We start from the raw sequence: 23,054 nt of genomic DNA, 5'->3' as shown, positions 1-23,054 counted from the left end.
AATTGTGCATCTCTCTCCAATATCAAGTTAAAGGATTATGGTTGGTTCTGTTAGGACCTGCAATAAAAGCATTTGGTGTTTGTTTGTTTTCTTTTTAATCCTATAAGGAATATTGAAAAACTTTCCGAAATTTTCCAGTTGAAAACCTGTTGTTTCACCTCCGTGTTGCATGTTGGCGTGTGCCAGTTGTGAGCTGGGAAGCATGTAGAAACGTAAGAGTGGAAAACATGGTGGCTCTGAAACGAGTTCAGAATCCATAAACAGTGTTTCAAGCTGCTTCTTTTAGAGCGTTTTCCTGCAGAGATGCTATTACAAAATACTCTGGATTTGACGAAAACGGCACGTTTCATTGTAACTTTTTGAAGCATCTCTGATGGAAGTGCAGGACTACTGGTTTGAGCGTGCAAACGCCACGCTCGTGTACCCACGACGCTCCCTCAGACGCGCTCTGCAGAGTGGTTTTGCATGGCACGCAAGCATCTGCACACCCACACAGCCTAACCGTGAAGAGTTGAAGCCGCGTACGGAGCATATGGCTGGGTTTACTTATCTTCGGCTCATTTGCCAGCCAAACTGTAGCAGTAATCAGAAGTTTGGTAATCTGTCGTAAGCGAGACAGGTTCGTTCTTTCTCTCCTTTCAGAACTAATCTATCTAAGAAATAGCAAATTTTTTGTCCAGTTCCTGAAGTTTTGTTCAGCTAAACCTTTGGTCTCAGTACTTTGGAATTTTAAGACATTTATATGATACTTGCATTTAAATGATTACATTGGAACTGGAGCGTGGCACAAGTGATAGTACTTAGGAGGCAATACGTACGGAATGGCCTAATATCTTGATGCATTTTGAATGCTTTAGATGTCTAGATTTTATATTATTAACTTATTTGGCAGATTTAGGAGAATAAAAAGATTAACTCCAAATGCAACCTGCAGCAAACAGGTGGGTACCTTTATCCTGTTAAAAAAAAAAAAAAAGGCATGAAAACCTAAAGATCACTGATAAAAGATCCAGCCTGGATCTTAGGGTGGTCTAGCAGTTACTTAATTTTATTTTGTTTGAAATTAGTAACTGTCTAGCTATTCATTCCAGCTAAGGACTAACTAGTTGTCAGGCTCCTTGCTCTTAGACCCAGTGATGTCCCAGGGGTGCAGTCACAGCTGTGCTCCAGGACATGAGCAGAAGGTTTGTGGGTGGAGAGCTTTCCTTCCAGAGACACTGATGAGTCGAAAAGGATGTGGCTTTTCTTTATAGACCTCTCTTGCCTTTCATCTCCTGTGTTGAGCTTTTTAGGACTTGCCTGTGATTTCGAGCTCACCTGGTTGGTGTGTGTGAAGTGATCCAGCCCCGTGCCCACGGCAGCCGTGCCAGCCCAGAGCACGGACCGGCACGGAGAGGGAGCGCTCCTGCCAGCAGCACGGCTGCTGGGTCAGGTTGGAGGGGGTGTGGAGGAGCAGCGGGGAGCTGCTGCGCTTTTCCCTGGGGAGAGCTGTCCCTGCAGAGAAAGGGAGATAATTTGGATGGCTGCATCGGTATAGCTGTTAGGGTGAAAAGATCTCTCTAGCTGTGCCGCAAATATGCGCAGACCCTAAAGACGGGCTTGCGGGCACCTGGGGCGTACGTCTTCAAGAAAGCTGCCCAGCAAGTCCTGGTGTGCTCCCCTCTCTGCAGAATTTGGACAAGGAGGTTGTGCTTGGCTGAGTCTTTCCTACCAGCCTTTCTGCAGGTGCTTTATCTCGCCACACACAGGCTGTCAGAGAACCCCTGAACACCTCAGATCGGGGTTCCCAAGATGGTTTGCTTTAGGGAATATGCTCAGCGTTGGTGGAAGCAGCTCCTTGCTCTTGGAACACGTCCCTGCACTTCTCTGAAACGCTCTGAGAAGTGCTGGTAGCATGCACATCACTTGAGAGCCTCTGGGGTGGGAAATATCTTTGCCTGCTCCCGGGGTGCATTAGGGAGCCCCAGGCTGTGGGGATGGGATTCAGGGTGGCCCCAGCAGCCCACGGGGACCATGGCTGGGGACCATTACAGTCCATTATCCTACCAGGCGCTCTCACGGGTGCTGGATTATGTCTACATAATGTATGAAATATAATCAAAAGGATTGTTCCAAAAAGTGATGTAAAGATGGCAGAGCACACGCTGAACAAACACGCCTAAAGATGGTGCTGAGCGTAACGTCACAGCCAGCTTTCCTCTTGGCTGATGGAATCACTATTTTATATTTATGCTCATTTGGGAGATCTATAAATGAATAAAAGCCAGAAAAAAGAAACCATAATCAGACAGCTGTAGATGAGTTTTACTAATCCACAAATTCATTATTCAAGCATCTAAAAATACCTGGTCCTTGCTGAAAGTAGAGGATGATACTACAGGAGAAGTGGCTGTTACTGGTGATGTCTCATTTACATGGAAAATTGTTGATGCCTTATGGTATGAATAAGGCCAAGATTTCCCCCCTCGAAACAAGCGGCATACAGCGTGGTTATTTAGCTTGATGTAAGTAGACAGATCAGAAAATACATAAATGCCTAATGGTAATATTTCTCATCACTCAATCGCCCCAGGCCAGAGGGGCTGGGAGGCTCCGATGCGTCCAAATGAGCTTTGCAAAGGTACGGTTCTTAAGGCTTCTCTTCCTCTACATCAGGGCGATGACAAGTAAATGTGAATTCAGATGCCCTAGTAACGCTTGATAAAGCATGTTAGTGAAGGTGAAAAGTGACAGCCAAACCCAAAAATATTCTCAAGTTAGAAAATTCACCACGATGTGGTTGGCGGTGGGAGGAGAAACTTGCGGTACCGTGACTGTCCCCAGATGGAATCAGCAAATTCTGTTGTGTATGTGTGTTTTTAGGGTCGTTCAATAGAAGAAAAAGAAATTCCCTCTACGTAACTGTGACTCTCCTCATTGTGTCAGTATTAATTCTAACGGTGGGCCTAGCTGCTACAACAAGAACCCAAAATGTGACTGTTGGAGGTTATTACCCAGGGGTTATTGTAAGTATAGAACTCCTAGGTAGGTCTAGAAAACTTATTGCCTACGAAGTCCCTTGTAATGCTGCGAATGTTATAAAGGGTGATCGTGTCCTGAATATTATGCTCAGCTACTTCATTGCCATTTGATTTATTTGTTTCATTGTTATTTTGCACCTGCTGCTCATTCCCATGCAAAAATCCCATCCAAGCGGCAGCTTCCTCTGAGCTTAGGTAATAACATGCTTTTGAACTAACGGTGAGACAGATAAATAGGTCTTATGTCAGTCAAAGCAACCTTAGACCCTCTTTGTTTGCATACATCACATTAACCCCAGGCTGAAGTAAGGCAAAGAAGGACCATAGATGCCAAGAACAGTTGAGAGAAAAGGTCTTGAAATATTGTTCACGTGGACTCGTGGTCATAAAGTTCACTTGCAGAAGCGTTTAACAATTTGGAGTCCCTGAATGAGGAGAGGCACGTTAGCAGCGGCCGTGGCAGCTTGCCAGGGAAGCGCGCACATCAAAGCAGCTAGCATGTCCATTTCTTCTTTTTTGTTATCAACAGATGAAAATGGGAAAGGACAATCTTAGAGCTTCAAATGGCTTAATTTAGAGAAGACCACTGGTGCCCAGCCTTCTTGCCACTAGATGCATAACCTCCTGCAGGGAGCATAAGGGACGAGTACATGTGGCCCTCCCAGTACGAGCAGAGGTCTGACACGAGCTGGAAATCAAGTCCTGGTCTGTTCCTGCGCATCTGAGACACGCTCATAAAGAAGCACAAGCAGGACTGAGCTGCGGTGCAGTGAGGTGTGTTAGCAGTGTAACTGCAGCCCCGTGGCTAGAGGCTCCGGGTGTAACCGCTCTGCATTTAGGTTTGGAGCCTCAAAGTTGGAGGCTTAAAGCCAGTCCAGATAAGTAGGTGGAGACTTGTTCTTGCCTTAGTGTGGTTTGATTTATTTGCCACACATTGCTGATCTCAGGGAGGTTTATACTTCTCTGTGGACAAGCTCTTCCGTGACTGAAGAAATCTCCTTTCCAGCCATTAGTGTGGAATGTTGTTACAGACTGTTGGGCCTCTCGGGCTTAGGATTGGTTTTCTGGCTTGTCCTCGTAACTCCTGCATTTGGGCCTGATCTTTTTTAGAGAGAAGCATAGAAGAAAGGTGTTGAGAAAGGTGACAGGCTGGCTTCAAACTCTCCGCACTTAGCCTACGCTCTGTCAGCCCGAGTTGAACCTCGTGCTTCAGAGCAGGTCCTGCAGACTGATGCAGATGGGTAGAGCCTGTTGTTCACGTCTCCTTGACATCTCCTATTCTATTTATGCTCCAGGAACGTCAGCATCGCTTACGCTTTTGTAAGACTCAATCTACTCAAGGAATTAATGAATTCCTGGACTTGCGAAGGGCCTTGAGTTGCTTTATTCAGAGGCACCCTGACAGTTTGTGTTTGTCACCAAATTCCCCTTCTCAGTTATTCATTAATCTGCTGTGTGGAAATGTGTGACGACCTCGCCTGTCTCTCTGCACAGGAAAACATTTCAACGTGCTGCTGGATGCTTCAGCAGGTGCTTAAAATAGCTGATGTTTTGTAACAAGCTTCAGTTTCTCCCTTTTTTTGTGGAAAAAAGGGCTTGCTGTGGTGCATGAGTACTCTGTGAGTTGTCCCCGAGCGGGTGGCTTCCACAGCCCTGAAGAAGCAGCTCCTTGGAGGTCTTGTCATCTAGAAATTCACATGAATGTTAGGCCTGTGTGCATCTCCATCAGGGGTTTCTGTGCAGCATTAGTGGTGTACCACCATTAGTTGTGCCCTGCATTGGTAAGGAAAAGATAGAGCCAGAAGACCCTTTGTGTGCTGCGTGACTTCTCCATGTGTGGACCAGATCCATGGATGGGATCATCTCATGGGACATCAGATGTCTCATTGCTGCCATGCGTAATGCACCGTTCTGTCCTGCTTTAACTTGCGTGCCTTGGGCAAACGCTTCTTGTGCAAGGAGGAAATGTGCAAAGAAGTGGCTGTCTGATGTGGGGGATTATCTTCCCAAGCCTCTGCTCCTGAGGAAGGACAGAACAGGGCACTGGATACCTTCCACGCATCAGTGGGATTTTGTTTGTTTGGGTTTTTGGGGGGTTTTGGTGTTGGGTTTCTTTCATAAACGGTGCAGTTCCTCATTGACACAACTGGAGGAGCTGAAGCTGAGGGTGCAGTGACACGTCCTGTAGCCAGGCTGCCTTCACCCTCCTCCATGACCACCTTCACGACTACACCGTGAAGCCACGCAGCTGTGCCTCTGTGGGAAGTATCCTCACCTGCGGCCGGACGACTGACCTGGGCCTGGGAAGCCCAGAGTGTAACAGTGATGCTCAGTAGACAAGAGTAACGATCAGGTGCAGAGGGGAAGCACCCTTATGGAAGTGAAGCTCTGTGAGATATGTGTGTTGTCTGCAAGTTACACCAGCTTCCAGCATCTGTGGAAATGACTGACCTTTCTCAGGCTTTTACTGGCAAACCTCTTCTGTAACGGTCCTTGTCAAGCATGTTGGCCCAGGGCTTTACCCTGGAAAAGCATGTTTGTTTTGGGTCCTGTCCTCCTTTCAGACAGACATCCCAGGGGATCATATCCACCAGCAAATAAGTGATGCGATTGATGCAGATTACTAAGATCTTTTTGTCCCATCCGTAGAAGAATGACTGTTTTTTCCCATTGATGCAATGAGAATTCCCGTTAATTAATGAGAATCCACTGATTTATTTGGTCTTCACCTGTTGGATGTACAAACTTGCTCTAATTTCTTCTTTTTGAATTATCTTAAGTATTTCACCTTTTGGTTTGAGGCTGCTCTGAAACACCACGTGGACATTTCTCTTAAACATGTTGGATCAAGCTCAAAGGGCGCAGAATGTTTTCCTTGAGCATTTGCCTTAGGTGTGTGTTGCCCCACAGCTTCCCTGCTGCCAAACATCACCAGACTGAAAATAATACCTGGATCTCCCAGGTTTTAGGCTTGGAATTGAGCTGTAGAACTCCTGTTACTTTGGGAAGGTTGGGGTTGTTGCTTGCCCAAGCTGAGCAAAATAATAAGCCCAGAAGCACTGGCAGATCAGTTTGGGGCAGTTCAGCAGTGCCCCCGGCTCTCTGCCCTGCCTGCCTGCTGCCCCAGTGTTAAGCAGCACCTGGCTTCGTTGCTCTGCTTCCCACCATGGTAGTTTGTCCCTGATGTGGGGACAACGGTCTCCGAGAGCTCAAGGGTGCGAGGCGGACAGCCGGGAAGCAGCAGCCTGATCGGCCACTCCGCTTTAATCCCTGCCGTTTGAGTCAGCAGCCCTCACTCCCCGCGGCGCTGCACCAAATGTTACTGAGCTAAAGCAGGGAAAGATTTAAGCCCAACTTTTTGTCATGTTTGTGTCTGCTAATCTCTGCACATGCCTCTGCTTGTTAGTATCGGATTTAAACATTTGTTTTCTATTCCTGGATCTTAAAATATCGATTCCAGGTTATTTGACTCATTCTTGAATCACTGCAGCTTGTCTCATGCCTTATTCTACTTTCCGAGGAGCTGGCCAGGTATTTGACGTTCTCACTCAGGATTTTTACCACCCCCCTAATCTATTGAGTGGATTTGTACCTGCTTAATTGACCAGTCCAACTGTAGGACTTTTCTGGCATTTCTCATTTTGCCAACCTGTAGAAGTGGAGTTGGATATGCTCTACACTGATCGAAGACCTTTCTCGGTGTGACACAGAAGTACTTCTGCATCTCCCCCCGTGGTCCGTAAATAGAAACTTCTATTTAGTGTAGCTAAATAGCTTAAGGCTGTGGAGAAAGGTGGGAAATCACCCTCCTGGCTGACTTCACTGACCTGAAATAAGAATGGTGGTGTCAGTTATGGCAGTGAGAAAAGATGCTTTTGCTGGAGTAGTTCATTCTGCTGGCTGGACTGGCATGAGCTCTTCTGGTAGAAGACCCTGGTTGATGCATCCTCACGCCTGGAAATGAGGGAGGAGTAGAAGGCGGCAGGAAACTGCTAAATCTTGCCGAGTATAATTCTCTCTTATTACATACTTCACATCAAGAAACTGAGTTGAAAACCTAGGTGATTGCTCACACCCTTGGTGAGGTTACAGGAGCCTGGTCCTGCGGACGCTAGTGAGATGTGGTCCTGCTAGGTTTGCATCTGGAGGCTCCGGAGAGTTTGTAGGGTTGTTCCAGAACAGCAATGCATATCCTCATCCACCAGCCATTTCTCAGCATCACTGGGGAGGGGATGGAATTCAGAGCTCATCCTTTTGGTTTCCGCACATGCTTTTAGTGTCATAGAAGGGATACGCTTGATAGTTCCTCCTAGTGAGAGACTCTGCTGATTCCTTGCTGAAGGAAGAGTGCTCACAGATCCGCAGGATGTTCTTTTGCTGCTTCTGGATTTAATTGTGTTCTGTCTGTATGTAAAATATGTTGGATATTGTCCTGATCTAAATGCTAACAATATGTTGTTTTTCAGCTTGGTTTTGGGTCGTTTCTTGGAATAATTGGATCAAACTTGATAGAAAACAAAAGGCAAATGGTAAGTTCGTTATAAAAACTTTTTTAAAAAAAAAGACAGTAACTCAAATTTTGTATGTAAAGAGTGTTACTGGTTTTCCTAACTTTTCCAGGGTAGTGTTGCGTACCTCTTGAGAACTAGAGGTGGTTTCTGGCAGCCTAGGAGAACAAGGCTGTTAACCCTGATATTTTTAAATTAAATTTTAAAAAAAAAAATGCTCAAGGAAGCACAAAGTGACTATACACAGTCTCACTGAACTCAGTGCGATTTTTTTGTCAAGGGACAAAAGTGTTTGGAGTCTTCAGGATACTCAGTGCTTCACAGACTCATGTCCAGGCTTTTTCTGTTGAGCTGTCACAGTATGTGATACATAATATGGTAAATAACATAAACCTAACATAGTTATTTTAAATCTTTTAAAATATATTTCTAGAGGCTTGAGGCTCTGCAAAATTTGTTTTTGGCCACTTTCTATTCTTAACAAAGGATAGAGGAGAAGATCAAGCAGGTGGTGGAACTGGCAACCCAGAGACTGGAGGTGAAAACCTGTACAGGGCCCAGGAGAAAGTCCTTCCTGAGGACAGGAGCACTCAGAGCTCGCTGCTCTAGATACGTTTAGAGAATAAATCACTTGAGATAGGAACATGACTAAAAGCATGAAGGCTGGTGTAACTGAAAAGCAGCCAGAGTTGCTGATTACATGTATGTTGCTGGTCCTTGTTTCCAAATGCTTCTTCAAGTAGGAAGGAAAACCGAGAGACTTTGCATGCTGTAAAGCTGCAGTTGGGGACCTGAGAAACACAGAAGATGCTGGCTAGACCAGATGTGTGGACCACAACGCGCTCTGGTTCCCTCCTTGTGCTGCAAGGAGGCTTTTGTGCGGTGGGGCTGGGCAGCCGCTGTCTAGGCAGGTCTCTGGTGCCCATTCTGTGGGAGCAACGTTCAGAAGAGAGCAGGTGGGCAGCAAACGTGCGGATAGCACAAACCTGATGAGACCGGCGCTGCTGATACGAAACGATCACAACTGAGCTTGTGCTGGGGTGGGAGGGGGTCTCTCTGTGCAGTAGGGACAGAGCTGGCCCACGTTACCCACTTTGGCAAGCACAGGAGGCTTGTGTGGACGTGGCTGGGTTTCTGATGGCCCCTAAACCTGTCTTGCGGATGCTGTTTCACAATCCCCTCATCTTCCTGCCTGTGCCTGAAGGTAGGGGCTGTAGTGCTTGGAGGTGTCAGTAACAGGGCTTAGGGTGGGGGGAAGTCTTTAGGGAAAATTTAGCAGAAGGTAGAGAGAGATCAGAAGAAGTTGGTACCCAATGCGGTCCCAGCAGGCTGTTCAGCGCAATCTTTCCTAGCTTGTTTCCTCTGCTTGCCACGTGTGGCTGGCTACAGGTAGTGTGTGGGGAGGTCCGGTCCAGCTCCCGGAGCACCCCGTGGGCATGCCTGCCTCCGCTTGGCTCTCCCAGGAGCGTGGCTGCACCCCCCCCTCCCCAGGGGTTGCCCCCCGCTCTGGCAGCGAGATCCCTCCAGCCTTCCTCGTGGGAGGTCGCACAGGGCCAAGGGGGGATCGTGCTGTCCCTGCGGCCTGTCCCGCTGGCCCAGCGCTGCTGCCTGCTTCTGCAGGGACGGAGCTGCCTCTGCGGGGGGGGGACGGCGCAGGGATCAGATTAGCAGGGTGTGCTGCTCACCAAGGCTAAGGCACGTTTGCCAAGCCGCGGAGGGAGTTGGGAGAAATTCCTGCTTGTCCTCATGCAGAGGCTGGACCGGGCCGCCTTGCCCTTTGCTTTGCAAATAGTGTGCTCCCTGCAGAGCAGGAGGGAGAGGGTGAGACAGACCCTGCAGGAGAGGAAAACTGCCTTTCCCACAGTCAGACAGGCTGCAGGGCAGGTGGGTTTCCTAGTATATATTTTTCATTATCACTCTGGCTCTGCAAGAGCAACATACCCTGTTCTTTCTGTCCTAGCAGGGTTTCCAAGCCTCTTGCTCAACGTGGATTAGCACCATGCCAGGGTCTGGTTGAGCAATGACCATGTTATGCCAGTCCTGCGTTCTTCACAGGAGTGCCCATGAGTGACAGCGTGGCTCTGACTTGACTTGTTTATTCTGAAGAGCCCTGGGTAGCCCATGTTTATTCTTTTCATCTTTCTAGCGTTTTGTGTCCTAAAAAGCACGCATGACCCAGCTTTGAAGGAATTGCATCACTGCTGCCTCGGTTGGCGGCTGGTGCGTCTCTGCGCTGACCACAGAGAGGACGCGCAGTAGCTGTCACTTACTGTCCCCGTGCTTTAGTCACATCTCCTCCTTGCCCAGGAGCACTTGACAGTGGCAGCTTTATGTTTCCATAATACCACTGCAGCGCAGGATGGTTTTTTTATCTTCTGTGAACTTCCCAGTGTCCTAGTTTGCTAAAAGGCAGTCTTGGTGTTGCTTGTTACGCAGTCACTCCTCAGTGGTGGCAGGAAGAGCTAAAAGCAACTTCTGCTGCCATGTTCTCGTGCGTGTTTCTGCCCGTAAGCTGCCTGGGCAGCGTGAGGAGTCGACCCAGCCAGCGTGGCTGACGGGGAGAGCTAACCTGAAGCAGCACTCCTCACTTCTCTCCAGCCTGCCAGCAGGAATAGACCTCTCTTGTTTTTCCCATCCGAGCGTATCGGCTTTCATGCCGTGTGTCTGCACTTCCCACTTGTCAAAGTAAAGGGGAGCTTTCACCCCCCCGGGGAGGGCCAGCTGCCCAGCGGCGCTGCCTGCACTGACTGACACCCCAGCTGCCCGCTCAGCAGTTTTCAAGCAAAGAGTCAGCGTTTTATGTGCCTTTGTGACAGTCATCCGTGCCACGGAAAAGTAATAACTAACAGCTTCATGGCCCGTGTGTTGCTGGACCGTGGCCTAAAGGGAACCAGGACACTCCTGCGGGTTCCCGCGCTATCCGAACCCAGTTTGTCTTTTCTCGTCCAAGCGCTGCTCGGGGTGGCCGACTTCGGGAGTTAGGTGAGCGAAGCCCAATCGCTGATATCACACGGCTCTTGAGAGGGACTTCTGCTTGCTGCAGTAACAGTGTTGTCAACCCCAAATCAAAAATCTTGTTGGCAAATCATGAGATTAGTTGAATACCTTGGGATTTGTAAAATGAATTTGTATGGTTTTATTTGCTGTTTGGTTTTCTTTATTGTAAATTCTCAGTGTTTGGTTTTCAAGTTTTTCTTAAAAAAAAGAGAGGAAACTGTGTGTAAATAAGGTGAGCAAACCCATTCCTAACACCAGATCCTTATATCCTAGTAGTGCTGTTATGAAACTATCATCATTAACCTTGTATTATTTTAAATAACCATATTAGCAGCCCCTATCTGCAAGCAGGGGTGACCGACAAATACCCTAATTGTATATATTTAGTGTTTGGCTCACTTCCCATCTCCGAGGGTCACGCTGCCTAGGGAGAACATCCTCTTTCATGTATGTATGAAACAAAGGACGGTACAGAGAAAAACTAAACTTGCTACAAAATAACCGTAGCCATAAACCCCATTTCTTGCACCGAGACTGTGGGTAGCTGTGCTTTCTCCCCGTGCGTGGTTTCACTGGTTGCAGTAGCGCTGACTGCTGTACCGGGTAGCGCAAACTTGGATCCAGATGCGGAGATGCTGTGGGTCTGAGTGGGGGGGAAATGCTGGTGTTTACAGCTGGCAGAAGCAGGGTCCCAGCCTGGGACCTGATCCTGGAAAACTTGTCACCTGCTGCCACCTGCAAGTATTTTCTGGCACAGCATCTACTATCCCAGTGACAGCTTGTTACTAGTGACCGAGACTTGTTTGCACGGTCACTGGGTTAATTCCACGGTCTGCTCTATCTACTGTCGCAGTTTTTATTTGCGGTAGGACGGTGTACGTCTTGAATGCTTGCCTCATCTAGAAAACTATATTATTTTCTCTCATTTTGAAGCTAACTGAAGCATGCAGTTGTACAGGGACCTTTTTCACAGTCCCACGCGAGCCCTCCTGCACCTCCACTCATTGCTCGAGCTGACCTGGGCTGCACGTGGATGCTGCTGGAGGAAGGTCTGTTTTCACTGAGGGAGGTTTAGGTAAAAACAGTGTGATTAACCTAAAAATCTTGAGATACTGTAAAAATATTTATAGGATCCTTCTGGCTTGTGTTTGCCAAGGGGTTTGGCTTGTCTTTCTGAGAACTGGATCCTTGTGCAGTGGCAGGAAATAAGGTTTTCAAGCAAACTTAGCACCTGGAGCTTTAAAACAAACATCCCCGTGGCAGGAGACCCAAGATACCTGTCAGCACTGGCCAAGCTAATGGTTATTTTTCGATCTGTGCTATTAGGGATATTTTTTTTTTTTTACTATTGCTCAAAGCTCCCGATGACCAGAGTCACCTTTGTACTTGTGGAGAAGCAGCTTTTAACAGCTGCCAGCGACCGACGCTTGAAGGCTGTGATTGCTGGAGTGGAAAACCAGCAGGGAAAAACCCGCTAAAGCTTTCAGTTCTTTAAATGGAAATACTGCTGTTCCCCAAGCTACGTCTCTGTGAACCTGTCTAAATGCTATGCTTGCCCTCCCTCCACGGCCCTGTCGATACCCACAATGTGCTTAGGCGAGGAGGATTGAGGTCGGTACTGGGAGCACTGGTGCGCGGTTCCCCCAGCTGAGCGCTGGCACTTTGGCAGAGGTGGTGTTTAAATGGCGTAGTGGGAGTAGGGACTTTGTTTCTCGTACCTGGGTTGGGGTTTGAGTATTTCTGGTTTACCTTCTGAATGCTTTCGCCCTAATTTTAAGAACGGGCAGGATGGGACCAGTGGAAGAGGATTGGACCTGTCTGCCATCTGTCCCTAAGCTGAATGTGGAGATCTCTCTCCTTGCAGCTTCCCCAAGCCAAGGGGAGGCCCCGGGGGCTGTTCTCGCCACAACCCGGCTCTGAGGAGCCCAGGCAGGCTGCTGTGAGGGTGTACAGTGCCGATGGCGTAGGCCGGTCACGCGTCTTCTGGTCTCATGGCTTTGTGCTTATGCCTGCATGGAAGCGTTGTTTCCTGGAGGTGCAGTCCCACCAGAGAGATTCACGTACAGCAATCTCCTGTGTCCTTACAGCCTGGGAAGTGTTCACAGGAGCAGCTCCCCAGAGCGCTCCAGGATGGGGAGAGAAGAAATCCCCTCCTTTCTCTCCAGGGAAGAGTTAAGGGCAGAAGCAGCTAGAAGAGGAGGTGTATCCTCAGCCTAAGTTTAGCACTTTGGAGTCATGGAAAAACTTGCTTTACAGTATCAAGTCCCCAGAGAACCAGACCGGCACAACGCTGCTACTCCTGCTGCCTTGCAGGAACAGACGCTCTCTTTGGAGACGCGCATCCCGTTGCCTTCATTGTCTGTGCAGCCTGGGCAAACATTTGGGTCATTGATTGCTTGAGGGCTTATTGACTGTGGGTTATGTATCCTTGTGGACAGGGCACGAAACGCTTGGTGGTGGAGAAGCAGATGATACTTTGCTTTGTTTTCCTTTCTCAGCTGGTCGCATCGATCGTCTTCATCAGTTTTGGCGTCATTGCTGCATTCTGCTGTGCCATAGTAGACGGTGTCTTTGCTGCCAGACACATAGTAAGTGCTTCCAGGAAAACACAGCTCCTGCGATACTTTTACTCTAGGAAAACAAGCGATGGTGTCAGTAATCGCCTATCAGGCCACATCAAACCCTGTAAATATATGTCGTGTGCTCAGTGCTGTTTTAAATCATACATTTTTCTAAAATTTATCAGTTTTTCAGAAATACTTTGAAATTAGCAGCAAGCATTAAGATCTTAAAACTTTGCTTTAGTTTTTTGTGTATGCTTTATGTGTTTACTGAGTCTCAGACTACAAGATATAATGTGAATTACAGCTATTGCCAAGGGACAATATATGAGCAGTAACATCTGTCGTATTTTAAACGTTAGCAGAGGTAGTTCTTAATGCTGATTGAACCACTGGATGTTGTAGTAGAATGGAGCAATTTGATACGAAGCTCCTTAAAGCATTACGGTATAACAGGAGGCACTTGCAGTAGGTTCTCAGTTCCCATTCGATGACTTAAAAAATGACGAGCTACTGCTCTTGTGACCAATCACTAGTACAGTGGCACGTGCAAAAGCTTCAGTTATTAATACAGAAAAAAAACTCCTTACAAATCCATTTCAGCTTTTTAATTGAAATTTATAACTGCAAACAGACTTTTGTCCTGCAGTTGGAAGACTTTTTTTGACATTTTTTGCAAAATGGGATTAAAAAGACAGATTTGGGGTTTATTTGTGATCAGAATGGAAAGGAATTTCAGAAGGTCAGAATTACCCATGAAGTGGAAACTCCCCGTGTCAGCTGGCCCATTATTCTCCTTGTAAAGCCAGCTCCCCTTTCCTGCCCCTGAGCCTTCCAGTGGTAGACAGACGGCTGGACAGCAGGATTTGCTGACACAGCAAAGGGCAGCTCCGCTCAGCTGCGTGATAGGTCCCCGTCTATCTGGATGCAGCCAGCAAGTCTTGGCCACCTCTGACCCCCCTTGCGAGGGCACGTGAAGGTGAAGCTCCTTTGACTCCTCATCCTGGCCACGCGGGTCTGAGCCACAGACTTGCTCTGGGATTTTTAGGTGCTGACCTCATGGGTCGGGTGATGGCATGAGCTGGCACCTCCTCCCGGCTGGCCCCGGGGATGTCTGCGTGTCTGAGGCAGCCAGAGCTGAGCAGTTGGGATGACGAGGGCTCTGGTTTCTGCCTCTTGATGAACAGGCATGCTTTTTGGCCTCGCTTCACCCCCTAACCGTCCAAGAATGTCACCATCTTGCTGGAGACGTGCTCCTGCCACGCTAGCACATAGTGTTCTCCCTATCGCCTGCTGCTGCCGCTGCCCTGCCACCCCGAGCTTTGGATCGGACGCCCAGAGAGCAAGTCTGGCTTCTCCTGGGAAGGGCTTACTGACACAGATACGCATCCAGCGTTGCTTTCCCCGAGATTTTCCCTGGGGACCAGGCTGCCCCAAGTGAGATGCTAATGCATGTTGTTTGCAGGCTGAGCCATTGGTAATCCTCCAGAGCTTTCCCACAAGTCACTCAAGGGCCCAGAAAGACAAATTTGCCAACAGTTTAATGAGAAATTGTTATGATTCAGCATGAAGAACCCTCGGAAACACGTCAGGCAGCCCTAGGATGTGTCTGGGGGGATGAGGAATGAATCATTCAGTTCGGGGTAGTCGCCTTCACCCAAACGAGCCCAGCTTAAGAGCCTGCTCCTCCCGTGCTAGCCGCAACAAATGCGTGCCTCCAAGGACCAGGGTTAAACATCACCTGGGGCTCAGGGGGCTGGGGTGGGGGGCTGCCGTGGGTGGGGATGTTGCAGAACAGCCGCTGTATTGAGGTCCTGATGTGAGAGCAGGGTCTCTCTAAAGCCTGGCCCCTTTCCCCAGACCAGCTAGCTGATTTTGATTTCGCTGCAATGCTAAGCCTGGTGTTTTTTCGTTGGCAGGATCTGAGGCCGCTGTACGCGGGGCGATGTCAGTACTACTCCAAGAGTACGACCCCACCGGAGGTGAGAGCAAGTTCAGCTGTCTCTGTGAAGGGGCCAGCTTCATGGCGCAGGTGGAGGAACCTGCTGCCAGGCTGCTGCTCCGGTGCCCTGGAGGTCTGCGAAGCGAGGAGGGGCGGGAGTGGGGTGCTGAGAGGACTCGGTGGGAACCCCTTGTGGAATTGGTACTGCCCCATTAGTGAAGGAGCAGGTGGAGAGGAGGGGATGGGGGATAGGAAGATACACCAGTTTCTCTAGATCTTCGGTTGCACATTCATTGCCGGAGCGGGGTGGTGGGTTGAGTTCAGACAGCAGTAATTTCTGTGGATGTGAGCAATATATACCAGCCTCTGCAGCTCTGCTGTCTATTGTCTTCTCCAAAGAGAAGCCCATTGGGGACAGATATTCCTGCTGTGTACTGACAGCGTGTGTGGACATCTTTGGCTGCCTTTGCTGTGCACTGAGAGTCTCTCTTAGATTTCCCCACAAGTTCCCAAGAAGTTTTGAATAAACACTATATTCCAAATTAAAATGCCTGCTTGAGGTGCAAAGTACGTACTACCCAGTGGCATTGGTGAGGTCCGTTCTCTTTTCAGCCCAAAGACCGTCCATGTGAGCTTGGGTCTTGCTACCCACAGGCAGAGACTTAACTGCTTTAGTCAGTTATTCACCAATATGGGAATCTTGCTCTCAGTTTGTACCATCCAATTGATAATTCTTTGCTCTAAGTTGCTGTGTGGTGAGGAGTGCTAGTTCAGCAAGGTCTTGGCTGCTTGTAAGAGTTGCACAACCCCCTTCCTACGCAGGCATGTGCTTATCTATGGCTTCCCCATGGTGGAAGGAAACACTGGTCTGTTCTAGTCTACTGTGTCCGTATTCCAGTATAACTGTGTACTTCGTAGGAGCTGCGTTGCAAGATAAGGAAAGAAAAATCTGCCTGGAGCTAATCTGGAGACCAGTGCAAAATCTACACGTAGAGCAGGCCAAATAGCAGCAGGAACCATGTTTGGTGATGATATCCTTATGTGCTTTACGGTTTGTTTTTTTTTTTTTTCTGGATTCACACAGGCAATCTGTCACCCACAGCGCCGTGCACCCTGCACGCCGAAAATAAAAACCAACACCTGCTTCTGCTGTGACCTGTACAACTGTGGAAAGTGAGTAAGCTAAAAATACCATTCCTGGCCGTGGGAAGGGTGAGCAGTAGTCGTGCTGGTTTGCAGGTGTCTGAAGAGCCAGGATAAGGCAGGAACAAAGTATCGGTTAATGACAGCTGTTGTGGGAAGGGATCTTAAGCTGTGGTTGCTAGCCACAGGGACTCCCAGGCAAAAGATAACCGAGTAAAGGGGTGTATGAAATGCACTAAAGCCATCCCAGCTACGGGTGAGCTGGGCCAGCCCGGCTGGAAAAACAAAGAGAGCGCAAGTTTCCATTACTCCCATGCTTGGTGCCTTCCCCAGTTTTGCCCTCGTTGAGCATCCCTTGTCCTAATGCTTCCCTTCTCTGTTGGCACTGCTTGTTCGCTGGGTTTTATTTTGGTTTAGAAGATTGCAGATATAAAAACTGGGACACTGTTGTTCTTCACCTTCTCACCGTTTCATTCCCCACCCTGCTAACAGGGAGGAGGGTTCGCAGGCTGGTGCCACCTGCGTGTTCATAAATCAGTGTCCTCTCTGCCCAGTGAATATTTTTCATGGTCACAAGAGGTTGGAAAGTGTAGCAGCACTGTGCAAAGATGAGCCAGAAGAGTGGTTACCAGTCAAGCACCACTGCATAGTGATCATGCTGTCATTAGATCTGGCTACTGTGCCTAAGTCAACTTAATTTATAGCATGCGGTGCTTATATCATTTGGAGTGTCTAACATGTGTCAGCAAGCAATTAATAAATTGATTTTTTTTTTTTTTTTTTTTTTAGAGCTGGCTCTTGCCTAGGGCTGTTTCAGGCTTAGCATTTCTCACAGTACTTAGTTGGGCTGGTCCCCACTTAAATCATTGACTGTGGTGGAGGAAGATCAAAAGCTGCTGTTGGGAGAGGGTGGTTCCGCGTGCTGGGAATGGTAATCCCTGGTCGGTAGGACTTGGTTTCTGTGGAAGCCACTGCAGAAGGGTGAAGCTCACGCTTTCCTTTGACAGTTTACAGAACACGATCCCGTTTTACTAGCTGAAGAGAGCATACACAGAGAAGTGATTGGAATAGAAAAACTTGTAACTTTTCTGGTTTTACTTTTTTCTTTTTTTTTTTCCCCAGTGTGGTGGGTTGAGCCTGGCTGGGGGCCAGGTGCCCACCAGAGCCGCTCTCTCACTCCCCTCATTCACTAAACAGGGGAGAAAAGGCATAACGAAATGCTTGCAGGTCGAGATAAGGACAGGGAGAGATTACTCACTAATTGTTGTCATGAGCAAAACAGACCAAACTTAGAGAGGGAATTCATCTAATTTATTACTAGGCAAAACAGAGTAGAGGAATGAGAAAATAAAATCAACTCTTAAAACACTTCCCCCCACCCCTCCCATCTTCCCGGGCTCAACTTCACTCCCGGCTTCAACCTTCCCCCCCCTCAGTGGCACAGGGGGACGGGGAATGGGGGTTACAGTCAGTTCATCACACGGTGTTTCTGCCGCTTCTTCATCCTCGGGGGAGGACTCCTCTCATCGTTCCCCTGCTCCAGCATGGAGTCCCTCTCACAGGGTGCAGACCTTCAGGAGCAAACTGCTCCAGCGTGGGGTCCCCCACGGGGTCACAAGTCCTGCCAGCAAACCTGCCCTGGCGTGGGCTCCCCTCTTCACGGGTCCACCAGTCCGGCCAGGAACTTGCTCCAGCGTGGGCTTCCCACGGGCCACAGCCTCCTTCAGGTGCCTCCACCTGCTCCGGTGTGGGGTCCTCCACGGGCTGCAGGAGGAATCGCTACACCCCCTCATCCTTCCTCCATGGGCTGCAGGGGGACAGCCTGCTTCACCATGGCCTTCACCACGGGCTGCAGGGGGATCTCTGCTCTGGCGCCTGGAGCACCTCCTCCCCCTCCATCTGCACTGACCTTGGTGCCTGCAGAGTTTCTTACATCTTCTCACTCCTCTCTCCGGCTGCAAAAGCTCTCTCTCTCTCTAAGTGTTTTTCTTCTTCTTAAATATGTTATCACAGAGGCGCTGATTGGCTTGGCCTTGGCCAGCGGCGGGCCTGTCTTAGAGCCGGCTGGCATTGGCTCTGTCAGACACAGGGGGAGCTTCTAGCAGCTTCTCACAGAAGCCACCCCTGTAGACCCCCCCCCGCACTACCAAAACCTTGCCACGCAAACCCAACACACCCAGTCAGACTGGTTCAGGTTCCTGCCTCTGACCCATTTTCCCCTCTCTGATAAAAGATATCTGTTGTTGCCATCTCAGTCTTGCTTAGTGCCACACAAGCGTTCTGCACTGAGGAGGTGCTGGTTCTTTTGGGATCTTGGTAAAGGCATGGACACTCGAGGCTGGTTAGCTCACGTATTATGTAAAGGATGGAAATTATAGAAAAAGTGACAGCGATCTTGCATCCCTCCTGATGCTGGGAACCCTGGCTGTGGTAGCATCGGATGAGCCGCTTCCCGTTGATAAGTACATGCTGTTCTTACCTGTATGGTGCTAAATGTTCTCAGTGGTACACCAAGGCTGGCTGAGAGCTTTACACTCGCACATCTCCTTAGGAATGAGCTCTTGCAAACAGTACATGCAGGTTGTGTTGTCACAGCAGTCACGGTATGTGCTCAGGTTATACAGAGGTCATGCAGGCTAATGTACAGGTTTTTACAACCCGTGGTTACACTCTGCCTCGATTCTGCTTGAAATCCCCGTCTCCTCATTGCAATGTCTTCTGCAGTGGCCTGCTGCAACAAGATATGGAATAGAGGAAAAGAAGAAACTGAAATTGAGCAATGAGGGAAGGAGGGTGGCCCTTGTGAAAGGGAGCAAGTTCCTGTAGGCCTTGCAGAGTCTGCTGGGGAGCTGAGCCTGGACCTCCTGCTTCTTGGCCTTAAATATGAATCTGTTCTTCCCCATTTCCTCAAAGCCCCTGTGCAGTTTGAGCCTAACCCCGTACGTGAGATAAGTCATTCATAAGCCCTTAGTATTGTTTGTCCCCGATAAATATGTTTTCTTAGGGGGAATTTGCTATGCTGAAGGCCAGCCTCTTCCCCCAAGCGGCAGTCAGAGAAGTCATTGCTGAAGAATCCTGCCTGCGAGACTCCAGCCCACATGTTGCAGGAGCCGCTCTTCCCTTTCCAAAATAACAACCTAAGTGGATTCAACTGAATTTTCTCCGTCTCTTTTCTCCATGTGGAAAAACTTAAAAACGTGAGCAGAAAGACCTCTCCCTGCCAGGGTCCCAGGGGTCCTGCCAGCCCATGCCGTTGTAGAGCTGTGAAGGGCAGGCAGCTGGAGCAGAGCGGCCGAGTTGGAGGTGCTCTGTGGCCGAGCCCTGTGGTGCCAGGAGGCCAGCTGTGCTCTCCTGTGCCCGTCCCAGCCAGCTGCTCCTGCAGCTACGAGGAGCTGCCAGTGGTGCCCTGGGGGGCAGCTGCAGCTCCTCCGGACACGGACTGATTTCCCTGGGTAATTCCAAGACCGGTTTGTCCCTGGGAAGCCTCCAGGATCTCTGTGGAGATTTCAGATGACAGACTCAAGGTCATTTGGGTATTTGCAAGCCTTGCAGGACTTGTTTGTTTCACAACAGATCCAGCCGTCTTCTGCCGTTGTCATGCAGGGAGATCTCAGATGCCACAAGCGTGGGATCTAGCAGGCGTTATCCCCACTCCCTCGGTAGTTAGGTCCAGGCTATCGTTAAATTGCAGAATGCATTTTACTGCCCAGCAGAAGTGCTTAGGTTTTATGATGTGTGGTGCATTTTTTTAACATTGTTGGTTTTTTTTCTAATCTAGCAGAGTCGAGATTTCTGGAGGCTACTATGAATACATTGATGTCAGCAGCTGCCAGGACATCATCCACCTTTACCACTTGCTTTGGTCGGCAACGATTCTGAACATAGTGGGGCTATTCCTAGGGATCATTACAGCAGCGATACTTGGAGGCTTTAAAGACATGGTAAGATGGTACCAATTTCTCTGTCCATTAGAGGAAACAAATGAGGCCTTTTAAAAATAATCATGAAAACAGCTATTGGTATTTCAATGCAAATGATTTATGCATCCCTGCAATCAGGCTAGAAAGAAGGGCATGAAATAATTGTAAGGAGAAAGTGGAAATGATTTGCTCTTCTGATCTGGTGTCACCAGCTGAACACAATTAGAAAAGACGAACAGAATTGGGAGATTGTATTTGCAAAAGGAACCTTCTCAGAGGTGTTGGCAATACTGGGATGAATAAAAATAAGCGTTTTCTTAAAAATTGATCTTCCTTTTCATAGCATTGACCTTCTACAAGGAAATGTCTGGTGGTTGCTCATGAATTGTTATTTTATAGCAGTAGTGGGGTTTTGAGCTTTACAGACTGTTTAAGCAGCTATGTTAGACTGAAACTCTCCATCTAGTTTCTTCATGGCGCAGAATCTGAGATGGTGAGCTAGGGACTGAAACGGGGTGAATGATTGCAAACTTCAGATAATGGGAAAAGTGCTGTTCTGACAACGTGAGCTTTGAAATATCCTCACTTAACCAGGCTGTCTGTTACCTTCCATGCAGTTTTGTTCTGCAGAGGACGAATCAATGGGGAGAACTGAACATTCAACAGATAAATTTGGAGGTTTTTTTCAGTCTCTTGTGACTCGTTCAGAATAATACCAAATGAGACACCCAGAAAAGAGTGTTTGTTGTCCTGGCAATACATTTTTTTTACAAACAAATCTTGGGCCCTGCACTGAGGGTGCTTTATTTCAGAACTCCAAACTTTCCTACACTCAGACTCATCAAGATCTTCCCAAACAAAACAGGAGACACATTCCCAGCTGTGCATTGTGGCCTTTTGAGATTTGATCCACACCAGACAGCCTGTAAACCTCTGCAAAAAAGAATGTATAGAACTGTCTGTGAACAGCAGTACAAGAGGAGTTGAAATATGCTGATCTCAAAATGCACTGAATAACAGAGTAATCAAATTTAATGGAGTCTTTTTCCTGCTTGTGAAGATGCAATCTGAACAGTTGTTTTGTTTGAGTACTGGCATGCACTGGGCCATTGCCAGCTGCTTCTGGTGGCTGAGGAATGAAATGACCTCGGGACTTACCTGCTGCCTAAAAGGGAACCGGATTGCCGGTTGCTAATTCGACAAAGTTGAGGTCTAAAGACACACAGCGCTCCTTTTAAACAATTTCTGCTTTCACTGAGCTGTCAGCTTTCTGTGACTTGGTTAGAAGCCTGAGATTCTCTTCTTTTTGTTTCAACAGACTCCTTCCCTCCCTACGCTGAACTGTACGGTTGAAAACGCACACCCTTCGGTGTCCTACTACTCAAGGCCACAAGTGACATCTTACAACACCTACTACCACAGCACTCCCCACCTGCCTCCCTACTCCGCATACGACTTTCAGGTAGGGAACGTTACAGGATGTTTTCGTGTTTAGCAGCAAGGTTAAATCCAGCTGGTCTGCAAGACTCTGGAGGCCTGTCTTCACGTCATTCACACAGTTTAATTTTCCTGTTTCTGCAGAGAATACCAAATCTTTCCTACTAGGCGTTGGACCTTGGCTCTCTCTTACTAAGGCAGTGTTTTCCTCAAAGCTGTCCTTGAAGAGAAGGCAACAGAACCTTGCTGCCTGCCTCCCCTGTCGTTCACTGGTAGAGGCCACATTAAAAATAGGCATTGCCTCTGGCAGTGCTCTGAGGACAGAGGCAAAGCGAGGTGTTCAGGTGCTGGTTTTTATTAGGCCAACTGTGATGTCTGAGAGAAACAGATGAGCTTTTGGAATCAAGCTATTTGAGCTCCTGCAGGCATATACTGACTGAGAAGCTACTCTGTTGTGGTGTTTTTTCCACACGCTTCAGCTGGTCTAAGAACAGTCCCTGCAAACGTCACCTCTGCTGTAACACATCATTCCTCTTCTGAGGTATGGAGCTGTGCTGTTGGAAACAGTGAGTTCATGTGAACCTTGCTGTCAACAGCGGCTTTCACTTGTTGAAGCAGATGAGGGCATTTCCTCCTCAGCTCTTCTGTCAGGTGGATGTTACCACAGTGGTGATGTTAACACATCATACGTTTTCTTTGCAGCCATCAGGCTGGAGACTTCTTATTAACAAGAGCTTAAAGTTTTGCACATCATCTAAGAGGTGTGCCCCGTGAATAGCCACCATCTCCCTCATCTGAACTATGCATTAGAAGTAACGTGAATCTGGAAACCTCTCTGGTTTTACTGCTAGTACCGCTAGACAGCATCGTAGAAATATTTGAACACTTACATCAGAATTTCTAGGACTTATTTACACAGATTTGTGACTCATTTTTGAGATTAACGCAACCTGGGACAGTCTCTAGTGTGGTATAACCTTTTACAGTTACCAAAATACCAACCTCTGCACACACCAAACCAAGCTCTGCTGCGAAGTCCTCTTCTCAGCTGGCACTAAGCGCCATTTAACTCGGGGTTTGCCTGTACTGCAGGCACAGTACCAGCAGAGCTCAGCATGGGAGGATTTGTCCTGCTTTTCAACTAGAAGTACTGCTGGGGCTCTGCTGGCACTTACATCTCAGCCGGACGGATGAACATCTCTGTGTCTCACTGCTGTGAGCACAGGTGTTGGCTTTGGAGCCAGCACAAAAGCTGGGCACAAATTGAAGTAATTAAATTTAAAATAGCCAAGTCTCTCTTTCAAATGCAATTCCAAGTCTGAGGCTTGCTTATTCTTCCAGAGAACTTGAGAGCCTGCATGAAAGCATTAGCTGAGGTCTCTGGCTGTGGAGACTCTGTCTTGCCTTGAGCCCTACTCTGACCCGAGCAATGTCTGTACCACCCTGACACCTTCTCCCCGCCATCTTACAGCACATGGAGCAAGCTCAGCCTTGCCTCTCAAATCCCTTTCAAGGGCTGCACTCCC

At 48.4% G+C, this 23,054-nt stretch overlaps 1 protein-coding gene across 4 annotated transcripts in view; it reads left to right on the top strand.

The window, feature by feature from the left end:
• Nucleotides 1–23,054, top strand: part of TMEM255A (transmembrane protein 255A) — a 28,838-nt gene that overhangs the window by 1,677 nt on the left and 4,107 nt on the right. The window contains exons 2-8 of one of the 4 annotated variants that reach the window (XM_054839306.1): nucleotides 2,863–3,005; nucleotides 7,487–7,549; nucleotides 13,024–13,113; nucleotides 15,006–15,068; nucleotides 16,113–16,201; nucleotides 19,953–20,112; nucleotides 21,410–21,553. In XM_054839306.1, coding sequence (XP_054695281.1) covers nucleotides 2,863–3,005; nucleotides 7,487–7,549; nucleotides 13,024–13,113; nucleotides 15,006–15,068; nucleotides 16,113–16,201; nucleotides 19,953–20,112; nucleotides 21,410–21,553 — 752 coding nt within the window. Of the gene's footprint in view, nucleotides 1–2,862; nucleotides 3,006–7,486; nucleotides 7,550–13,023; nucleotides 13,114–15,005; nucleotides 15,069–16,112; nucleotides 16,202–19,949; nucleotides 20,113–21,409; nucleotides 21,554–23,054 lie in introns of all 4 variants that reach the window. The other 3 variants (XM_054839305.1, XM_054839307.1, XM_054839308.1) reach the window with 3 other exon arrangements.

This window comes from Grus americana, chromosome 12, assembly GCF_028858705.1.
Source record: "Grus americana isolate bGruAme1 chromosome 12, bGruAme1.mat, whole genome shotgun sequence".
Taxonomy (NCBI): Eukaryota; Metazoa; Chordata; class Aves; order Gruiformes; family Gruidae; genus Grus; species Grus americana.
The sequence above is the reverse complement of the archived record's forward strand: the minus strand, read 5'-3'. Positions and strand labels throughout refer to the sequence as shown.